Source organism: Typopeltis vanoorti, chromosome 24 (genome assembly GCF_054136105.1).
Source record: "Typopeltis vanoorti isolate ZY-2024b chromosome 24, IOZ_Tvanoo_1.0, whole genome shotgun sequence".
Lineage (NCBI taxonomy): Eukaryota > Metazoa > Arthropoda > Arachnida > Uropygi > Thelyphonidae > Typopeltis > Typopeltis vanoorti.
The window spans coordinates 54,433,762-54,445,701 of NC_143572.1; the positions used below are offsets into that span (position 1 = coordinate 54,433,762).

Below are 11,940 nucleotides of genomic sequence, written 5' to 3' on the forward strand. Positions count from 1 at the left end.
TTATAGATTTTAAATGAATGTATGGTCTTGCTAGCCCACACATTCTGTATATCTAAACTAGTTTAATGGAGAGTAGAGGAATTACTGATGTAATAAACTCACAGAATAAATTATTTTGTCTTCTTTCTTTTACTGCTATCTTTTATAACGATCTCTAGTCTTGTTTCCTAAATGAGTATACTCTAAAAGGTATTCAGACCCAATGTCAACAAGTTTCTCCTGTCTCAACTTTTTTGCCATCAGAGTACCTGGGATCTGTGGGTTGAATAACCTTATGAGATTGTGAACTGGTAACTTTTTTCTCTCACTTTCCCAATGCATAAATCTATAAATTGAGTGAGTGGTGGAGATGGAGTTGTAGAGTAGATACCCTCCCTCGATGAGTCTTTGAACTCCCTGGAAGTGTCAAGTAATAATAATAATAAAACAAAAATGTTTCCTATGTAGGACAGGTAACTGCTATACTGAAATACATGAAATCCTCTTAAAACACACCAATATTATTTATACATCTTAAGACTTTTTCCATCACCATACAATTTCAATATTTGCTTTTCTTGTTGTGAAGCAATCATTATTATTTCAAAGACTTATCAACAGAGGTCAAAAGCTAAGGCAGTAATCTAACAGGCATAATATAGATCATCCCTTGTCTTAGTTTAAACTAATTCATCATCTGCACACTCTACCTCGCATGGCAAAACACATTCTTCTCACCCAGCACTCTTCATGCAAAAACTTGATGCCTCACTATCATACTCACCATACTTTTATACAATTTCCAGAGATGGCCTCTTATTCCTTTCACTTATTTAATCCTTCAAAAAATACTCCATTTATCTATTTGGTAAACTCCTCACAACAGTTTATGTCTCAATTATATCGTTCATATTAACAAGCTCTGCAAATTATATTCCCTCAAACCTATCTTCATAGGACATTCCACAATCCAAACATTGTCTTTGTCACTATCGCTGAACATTTTCCAGGTTTGCTTGTCAATCTGCACAAATAGATATTTATACAAAACATTATATAGTGAATGACTACTTCCTTATCCTTTAATTGTTAATGTTTTTCTTATTAAGTAGCTTTTGTGTGCGAGAGAGAAATTTTCAGCACTTCTGCAATCTTCCCCTATAATCTCAAGATCCTTTTCCTTTCACTACAACACTGCCAATCTGGTATACAACATTATTTTCAAAGTTCCAACGTCTGTAAAAATAAATAAATAATAACCTAAAATAAAATAAATACACACAAACACACGCATACCACACAGTTATCGATGTTCCGAGTGGTCATTTAATAGAAAAATTAAGTATTTTTATTATTTATTATACAATTTATTATATTACATATTTTACTATATATGTCGTTGTTTAGATTTCTTAGGAATTACATCTCCCTGCATCCACCGCCGAATTCGTAATTCCAGCAGTTATCAAAACCAAAAGCGTTAGTAACCTGGGTAACATTAAACAGTATTCACGAATCAAATTTATTAGATTTGTATATTCGCTGTAAATATAAGTGTTCACTGCTAATCACTGCACTTAAATCAGAAGCAAATAGATATCTCAAAAGCTTTTTAAGTAAGCTCACCTGAATTAGCATCCATTTTTAAATATTATCATACTGAACTGCCAAAACCAACATATCATTGTCTATTTCATAATATCACGTGTCTGATTAGTGAAAGGCCATGATTACGGACTTCAAATGCGCCTTTTTCATTGAATATACTATTTTTTTCAAAAAAAATAAATAAGTGTTTCAAAAACCGATATAGTAAGACCAACTCTTACGATCCAGCCATATTCAGCTGTTCACAAATAAACATCAATAATAAGCGACGCACCCTCCGAAAAAAATGCGATTTCCACAGCAATCTAACCAACGAATGACAATTATATGATGCACAAAACGACGCCGCGCCACTGACAGTAAACAGTGATATAATTAATTATATATTGATGAGTAATTCTAAGCCTAATAATAATTATTATTATTAGGCTTACAATTATTAAAAATAATAATTATTATAAAATAATAATAATAATTATTATTATTATATGGGTATCTCCATGGAGTCAGAAGACTCATCGCGGAAGACCCAAACTATCAAAACAATATCTATCATACCTCTTTTTGAACTCATTTACAGCAATTAATTACACACACGTTTATAATTCTTGATCAAGATTCCTTCTGCATACAAAAATATCGATGTCACCATTTTCATATAATAGTTTCGAAATTTTAAACATATTATTAAAATATTATAATTACAGCTATTTTGCCTGCTTCAGTTTAGGAGTACCCCTGTTTAAATGTCATTGGCTATTTACTCATGGGTTCTTAGGGCATTATGAGTGTAGATGTACTAAAAAGTATATGTAGCTTAAGGAATAGAAAATTGCACATACCTTTTTCTGGGTGTTGTGGCTTTTCCTCTGTCTGCGATGTCGAGAACTGCAGAGTGTGTGTGTGGGGGGGGGGTAGGCAGTTTGGTAGAATAAGTTAGAAAAACCCGTTTTTTTTTTTCCGTAATATATAGAAACATATACTTTTATATAGGGTGGGGAAAAAGTGAAAGGGTTAATTTTTTAAAATAGGGAGGGGGAAGGGGAAAGGTAGTTGACGGGGTGTGGACCGTTTCGACTATTCGTGGTCATCATCGGAACATATTGGGAAAGTGGAAGCTATGTCAGGTCGGGTGGGTGCTTCAGAGGTGTTTGTGTTGTCTCCTATTGGTCGGGATTGTGACCTCAATTTAATGTTGTGAAGCTTCCAAACCTCGGAGATTATGTAGGGCCTGTGTACGTTGATCGAGTTCGCGTCACACTTTATAGCTATTGTTTCCGATATTCTGAGCATTGTTTCATTGTCTGTCTGTCTATTATGATGGCCTTGTCTATCTGCGGGGTGTGTTTTTGTTCAAGGGCGTGAACAGCTATTTCCGTTTTTCCTGTGCTTTGTATACGATTTTTCTTTTTAATGTTGCGTTTTTTAGTGGTTAAATGTTCTGGAATAGGGATGTTACAGTCACGGAAGTGTTCTTGTAGTCTTGCCCATAAAGACCTGATGGTGGAACCTGTGTAGGTGATGTCACAGTCTTTTTGGCAGGGAAATTTATAGACTACATTGTGCTGTTCAAATATATCTTTTTGTGTGTGAGGTTTGGTGGATTTTAGGAGGTTCGCCAGTTTTTGGCTTGTGGTGAATACCAGTTTGTAGTCAGTATGTTTGAAGATGTATTTATAGGCCTTGTATGTGTTTTGGGTGTATGGTAGTTTGATAATTTTTTGTGTAGGGAAGTTCGTTTTGGTACTTGGGTTGTTTTGGCGGTTTTTTGCCGTCTTGTTTGCGTAGTTAATCAGTTGTGTAGGATAGTTGCGATCAATGCTCAGAATATCGGAAACAATAGCTATAAAGTGTGACGCGAACTCGATCAACGTACACAGGCCCTACATAATCTCCGAGGTTTGGAAGCTTCACAACATTAAATTGAGGTCACAATCCCGACCAATAGGAGACAACACAAACACCTCTGAAGCACCCACCCGACCTGACATAGCTTCCACTTTCCCAATATGTTCCGATGATGACCACGAATAGTCGAAACGGTCCACACCCCGTCAACTACCTTTCCCCTTCCCCCTCCCTATTTTAAAAAATTAACCCTTTCACTTTTTCCCCACCCTATATAAAAGTATATGTTTCTATATATTACGGAAAAAAAAAAAAACCCGGGTTTTTCTAACTTATTCTACCAAACTGCCTACCCCCCCCCACACACACACTCTGCAGTTCTCGACATCGCAGACAGAGGAAAAGCCACAACACCCAGAAAAAGGTATGTGCAATTTTCTATTCCTTAAGCTACATATACTTTTTAGTACATCTACACTCATAATGCCCTAAGAACCCATGAGTAAATAGCCAATGACATTTAAACAGGGGTACTCCTAAACTGAAGCAGGCAAAATAGCTGTAATTATAATAGTTTATAATGAGGAGTAACATGGGAGTTTTCCCAGAAATAATATACATATTATTAAAATTTTTACAACATTTAAACTAGTATTGCAAAATAATGCGAGTCGTCGTAGCCCAGTTAGTAATGAGGATACTTTTGGTTGGAGAGATCCAATTTGAACCACGTCTAAGACGCGGGGAAAATAATAATAAAGGCTTTTTAACTGAGGGTAAGCAAGCCGACCTCTCAGAGTTCAATGCTCGTGGCATCACAAACAGCGGTTCGAGTCCATACCAGGAAAAACAGGATCATACCATCGCACCGTCGTGTCCGAGTTTCATAGTTAGGGTTACGCACTCTGGTAATGGACATTCACTGGGACATCCAAAACAGCCGTCCATCTGCTTAGTAGAGGGTGTAGCATAATCTGTCACTCCATAAAGCAGCTTTACAAGCTTCCATGTCCACCGTACACGCACTTTGCACTAGTGAAGACGACGCTGCATGTGGGTTCGGGTAATTTGGTTCTTTTTTATTGTGGCCCTTCCATGAAAACCATATTGTGAGGCTTTTGTACAGATTCGTGTTCAGTCGATGGCGGGAACTCCGCATTCAACATCGGCCGACGAATGGCCGTTTTAACATATTATCCTTCGTAACACCCTACGACCACGTTCGATGAGTAAGGTTTTTTTTTTTTTTTTACAAACGTTGTGCATCGTAGTCGATTCTACTCAGTGGCTAGAATCGTGCCACAATAAAACTCCCCAAATTTTTTGGTGTTGTATAAATTCATTCACAGGGCTTTATGCTGTGATCACTCTAAGTAGATTTGCAATTCCTAGCTGAGGGATTGATAGGAGATAATAATATTAACAATAATTAATGCATTAAATACAATTAGAGCAATGAATTCTTGGGCTATACCAGTGATAAAAGCTGGTGTAACAGATTGAACAAAAAAGACCTGACAAACTGGACCACAAAACTAGAAAATTAATGACTATGCATCATGCATTTCATCCAGATGTTGACTAGCTGTACCGACCAAGAAGAAGAGGTGGACGGGATCTGCTGCATGTGAGATAGACTGTCGAAGAAGAAGAAGACGAAATTATTTAAAATATTACATCGACAATAGCAAAAGGAAACAAATCCGATTACAAACAGGAACAACAAAATTACCGATATGTGCGTTGAAAAATTAACCCTTGCATGGTCAATTTCTTCGAGATACTGAAGAAAAAGATTGACATGACCAAGAAGTGCCAATGGCTACAATATGGATATATATATATATATATATATATATATATATATATATATATATATATATATATATATATATTAAAAAAAGAAGGATTTATTTTAGTTGCTCAAGAACATGCATTACAAATTAATGCAATCAAAGAAAAAAATTAGAGCAACAATAATAACAGCAAATGCGGATTATGCGATCGGAAAGATGAGACTGTAGAACATCTAATCAGTGCCTGCAGCAAGATAACTCAAACTGATTACCCCATGAACAAGTGGTGAAAATAATTTATTGGCATGTATGCAAGAAAGTATGGTTTTTCTATTTCTGATAACTGATGACAGCATCAAATAGATATTGGAAAACGAAACAACTAAATTTCTCTGGGACTTTAGAATAAAAACTGATCAGCATTTATAATACAACAGACCTCATCACAATTATTGAACATGAACAAGTTTGTATTATTGACATTGCAGTACCCACCGATAACAATAACAAAGAATTGAGGGAAAATTATTAAATATTGAGATATGGCAATGGAAGTTGGCCGGCTGTGACTTAAACACACCAAATTCATCCCAATATGTATCGGTATTGGTAATTTCGAAAAAAAAAAAGAAAGAAAGAAAAAGCTATCCAACTATTTTCAAGAATACAATATCGTTGATATTTACATATCAACGAAATGACCACATATGATCTATAAATAACTGCATTCCTTAGAACAATCCATATTTTACGACGCAACTAGATTCTTGGGTAGAATCTGAATTGCTCTGTATCAATAGTCAAACTGTTGTTTAAATGATATCTTATTTTGACTGTGTATTAACTGTGTGAAAATAATAATAATAATAATAAATTTTTATACATGCACACAAAGATTCATACAGGTACTTACTTTTACATAATATTTTTTTTTTCAATATTAATATCATAATTCATTATTATACAGGGTATTCACATATATACAATTAAATCATTATTATTACATATTTTATCACTACAGAAATTCAGGATATATACAAATTACTGAGTACATAAATTTTTGATTAATAATAATAATAATAATAATAATAATAATAAAATCAGCTAATGCCTTTTATTCCCTTATAGGGAGTAGGCGAGACCTTTATACCCTATCTAGCTTTTGGAGACTGAGTGGGCAGTTCAATCTCCACCAATAGCCAACCAGAGATAGCTGGCCCATGTCTATCACTAATTACAGCAGCCATCTGTGATTACTGTGACTGACAATAATCATTTTGCATCTCTTGGTACCTAACCCAAACAGACAGTAACAAGATATGTTACTGTCTGAAATAATGTGGGTACTACGGTCAATTTTCTTAAGTTTATGGGACCAAAAACCAGAGTTTCCGGGAAGAAAAACCCGCTTGCCTGTGCCAGAGATCGACTAACTCGGGAATCAGTCGAAGAAAGGCTTAGAAAAAGTTCCTCCAGTCAGCGACTAGACTTGAACTTAAGTCTGACTTCAAGCGACCAGGCACAGAGGACGCAAGAGCTACTTCCACTGAGCTACACAGGCCTCAATAATAATAATAATAATAATAATAATAATAATAATAATAATAATAATAATAATAATAATAATAATAATAAATCAGCTAACGCCCTTTATTCCTGTAGTATAGGAAGTAGGCGAGACCGTTTTAGCCTTATCTAACTTTTGAAGACCGAGTGAGTAGTTCAATCTCCACTGGTAACTAATCAGAGATAGCTGTCCCAAGACTATCACTAATTATACATAGCCTCCGGTGAAGAGAGTCGACTGACAAGTATTGCATCTCGTGGTCGCTATAGAGGCTTCTTTCGAAGCATACATTATTTCACCGCATACCAGGAATATCATATGTAATTCACATGTATTGTCCTGATGAGAAGTCAGGGCGATACTAATATCAAATCGTTCTGCTGAGTAGTTACCCAGTTACAGGTTTTCGAAATGTGAACTTAAATTATAATCACCTTGTACTTCATTGCGAATATTTTGCTTCTAATTTCGACATTTTAAGATAAGAACACTCACAGTAATCACAGTAATAGACAGGGCCTTGCTAGGAATTTTGCTGCCCCATGCAGTAGCATATTTTGCCGCCCCTTCTCCCTTATTTTTCGTAAAGTTTATGCCAACTTAGCGGCCCCCATAAATTTGTCGCCCATGCAAATGCACGTCTTGCACTGTCGGTAGTGCCAGCCCTGGCAATAGAGATACTAGCTTAGTATCTCTATTACCAGGGCCGGCACAAATCGATGGCGCTGGTTGCAGCATCAGGGTGAAGTCAAGGTTAGCATTGTTTATTTATTTATTGTTTGATTGATTGAGTTACTGTTCCCCTAGCAGACATATTAATATCCAGGAGTATGAAATGGGTATGCACTGAACGGGTTACCTAGAGCTTATCGTTTACTGAATATGTTCATTTTTTTCATGATTACACTAGTTTCCATAAATTAAGAAACAAAGAGCAAAATCACGATAACTCCAAAACTGTATGCTGAATGTTTATGTAATTCAGCGAAATGTAGTACGATATGAGATGTGAAAGAAACATCGAAAAAAAAAACTGTAAATAAATAGTTTAATTCAGTAACAAATTGGTACGCGAAGACAACGGTCAAAAACAAGAGATCAAAATGAGATTTCAAAATGAACAAATAGGGAGTGTAGCTACTCATCACAGCAATATAGCTTTAAGAACGAAGATTCATACTGTTCATAGTAGTGTCCAGGAGCTGTTAGTAATAACAACCATTGATCCTGCAAAGCTATCCTAATTCCCTTGGGCAGGGAATTGAGGTTAGCAGCACTTGCACTTAAAGCATCCTGTGTGTCCTCTTCACGTATCTTACAAAAACAATAACTTGTCTCTGGTTTTCTTCAGATTAGAACATACGCTCATATCACTTTTTTTAGAGCAAGTCGGGACTCGTCTCTGAACAATACATACTCTCATCGGTCTTGTGTCCAGTTGATGTGGAGCTTGGCCCATTTCAAATGTTCTCTCCTATGGCGTGGGGATAGAGGAACACACACTACCGGTCGGCTGTAATACAGACTACCTTTGTTAAACCGTGCTTGCACAGTGGAAGCAGATACCAAAATGTTCCAGCAGCGGACGAGAAGTCAGATCGTAGCCAATTTAAAGCAGCATTCCTGGTTCTGGGTGTAGATAATCGGAGATATCGGTCACTCGCTGTGATTGTAGCCCATGGCCTTCCTTCACTGTCAAATGCAATCATCTCTGCCTGACTTTGGTCAGTCTGTTGTCTTAAGATGGTTCGGCATGTGAATTATCAGTTAAATGATATCTTGTAGGCCAGCCAAGAATTTTGCTATCGCAAAATATCTTTTTCTCACTCCACATATTAAATAGAAAACCACTCCAAAATGCCTGTTTTTATGTCGTGGCCATTTTCATATACCGCTGATAGAGCCTTTCATTTGTTTATGATAACCAGACTCAGTGTATCACTTTTTTTACATAATATACTTGATTTTAATGTCTCCCATCCCCCGAGTAATCGCGATTATTCTCTTTGGTCCATTTATGGAAACCAGTGTAGATAGTCGAGGCCAGTTTTATGTTTTTAAGGTAAGAAAAGATCACGGAGGAACAACTGTTCTTCTAAAATTCCAAAATCTTGAAATTCAAATTTCGAGTTTCTGCCTTAACGGGATATTAACATGATGCAGAGAAGAATGACCAGATTGAAATCTGAAACGAGTAGCCACTCTAAGGGGGTAAAAAACACTTCATTTTGTAGACTGCAAACCTTCGAGAGATTAGACACGAACGAATAAGGCCCACTGATTTATTATTATTATTATTACGTGACACCTCCAGGTAGTCAAAGGCTCATCGAGGGAGGGCACCTACTTTAGAAATCTCTGTCTCCACCACTCATTCTACCAACTACAACTAACTGCAACTACACCAACCCATCTACCGCCCACCACCACTACTATTTCCACAGACAATCACAAACATCCATACCCACGTGGGATTCGAAACCGCAGACTTTTGACTGGAGAGCAGATATTCTAACTGGTCGGCCAACCAGGCCGGCATGACTAAAATCAGAGGACAATATTTTTACATTTAATTAATGAAAGATGGCTATGGAGTCAAAAGATAGATGGCGGTAAAATCTTTAGGAAAATATATTATTATTATTATTATTACTGCATGGGCACCTCCATGTAGTCCAAAGAATCACGGCAGGAGGCCCAAACTATCCACACAATCTATAATAACTGTCTATAATAACTATAATCTATAATAACTATAATAATTGTCTGTTAATGAACCCATTAACAGACAAAGTACTCACAACTGACTCAGGCAACGCATTCCACTCATTCAAATCTCCAAGCAAAAAATCTCGTTCTCACACCACTCCTATTAACCACACCTTTATTTCAACTTCCAGGGATGACCCGTTGGTCTGGTCCCTCTAGGCAAGTGCTCAAACATTTCCCCTGCTCTTTAAGGAACTTAAATATTTATATCACATCCCTACTTTTTTTCCTGTCAACTAATTTCTGCAATCCACACACCTTCAATCTATTCTCATAGGGAACATTCCATAGACCACTCACCATCTTTGGCGCTCACCTCTAAATCTTCTCCATTTTCACTTAAGAAACCCAGGAGACCAGACTGGAGCAACTGATCCAAATGTGGGAGTATCAAGGCCTGATAAAGAGGAATAACAACTTCCTTATCTCTACTTGCATGTTCTTCAATAGCCGAGTAATCTTATGGGCTACCTTAGCAATATATCTAAACTTTAACTCTCTGTCTAATACCATTTCTAAATCTCTAGCTTCATCTATTTCCTGGAGTATAGTGCCATCAATGTGATACACAGTTTGTAATCTATTTATCCCAAAATGCATAACTTCGCATTTCTCCATTAAACTGCTACCCATTATCTTTTGCCCATACTGACAGCTTCTTTAAATCGTCCTGCAAGCTCTCCACGTCGTCTTGATTAACCATTTCTCTAACTAATTTCGCATCGTAGCAAACAACTGAATATTTCCTTTCAGGTTGTTTCTTATATCATTTATGTACAAATTAAACAGCAATGGTCCCAGCACTGAACCTTGCGGCACACCACTATACATGCCTAAACAAGTATTTGGAAGATATTAATTCAGTTGACTGATTTCTTGACTGATTAATTGACTGATTTCTTGTTCTTTTCAAAAGAATTTGAACGGCATAAATTTAGTTTAACTTTTGCTGCTGCTGTTGTTGTATATACATAAGTCAATATAGTTACTCTCAATGATTGCTTTGTTTATTTATTTTTTTAAGTTTATTTTTAAGAGTTGTATAAGATAACCAAGAGATACTGTTCTTGAGGATTCTGTTTACGTTCTATCGTATTAGCTATATTCTTTGCATCGGATTAAGGACTCATATTAATATGATATAAAATTTATTCACCCATTATAGGCTATTGTTATCATAACGGTGACGGATACATTGAATCACTACCATTTCGTTAGAATCTCTCACAGACTAGAGGTTTGCTATTCTGATTATTGCAATATATATAAAAGGCTGCGCTGCAAAGTCCAATTCTACGTCCCCATGGTGCACCCTGCGGTGTTGGGAATCTTAACCATTATCGGACCAGGACTCAACGCCACTAACAGAGCTCTGGCAAACACTTCAGAACCCTGTCAGGAGAAGTGTATATATGCGACCACAGCAAGGATGCCATTACAACAACAGAAACGTCCCCGAATCCTGCGCGGCCCACACTCATCTTTCTACAGCGGCGGTAAGGCACCGAGTGAGACCAGGGGTGCTAAGAATCTCGCTGATGAAAACAGGCCGCCTCTTAAATCTATGAAAATGGTAATCGCTACCCTCAATACTCGAACTTTGGCAATAGACTACAGAATAGATTTATTAATCAAAGAACTAACCAATATCAACTTGGATATCCTGCTAGTGAATGAAACAAAAAGATTGAAAGAATTGACAGCAAGATGGTACAATGGCTCACAGATACTCCTCGGAGCATCCTCAAACAATGGCAAACAAGGCGGAGTGGGCTTGATTGTTAAATCTAAGTCGATCATTTCTTGTAACATCATATCTGAAAGAATAGGTGTACTCGTAATTGGAATAGAGAAAAATATAACAATAAAATTAATATCCTGCTATGCTACAACATCTGTAGCTGATAATCAAGAAATAGAAAATTTTTACATGAATCTTGAACAGGCATTAAATTACAAGTCAACATACACATTCGTGGGTGGTGACTTTAATGCCAAAATAAGATGTGGTAAAGAAAACGAAAAGTTTATAGGACCATATGGCCTGGGCAGTGGCGCACCCAGGATTTATTTATTTATTTTTTTTTGGGGGGGGGGAGTTAAACGAATAAAAAAATATTTTTAATACAATGAATTTGCATTAAAATATTTTTATCCTTTCAAGAAAAATTCGTTAAATTTCATTCATTCAATAGAATTCATTAAATAAAATTCATTAGGTGATTATAAAAATTTATTTAAAGAATAAAATCCAGTTTTCTTTTTTTTTTTATAAAGCTCTTGAATTGTTTCAGTCGTGGTTACATTAATCTTTCTCTCTGTGTGGGTATATATAGCAAAGCAAGTCCGTTCAATCGTGATTGTGTCATGGTA

The 11,940-nt window shown here is 36.3% G+C and overlaps 1 protein-coding gene across 1 annotated transcript in view; it reads right to left on the bottom strand.

Annotated features, from left to right (window-relative positions):
- Window positions 1–1,879, bottom strand: part of LOC150093221 (cysteine protease ATG4B-like) — a 76,231-nt gene extending 74,352 nt beyond the window's left edge. The window contains exon 1 of the mRNA XM_090413558.1: window positions 1,606–1,879. Within this exon, the coding sequence (XP_090269684.1) occupies window positions 1,606–1,621 (16 nt within the window). The 5' untranslated portion in view covers window positions 1,622–1,879. The remainder of the gene's footprint in view (window positions 1–1,605) is intronic.
- Window positions 1,880–11,940: the final 10,061 nt, after the last annotated feature.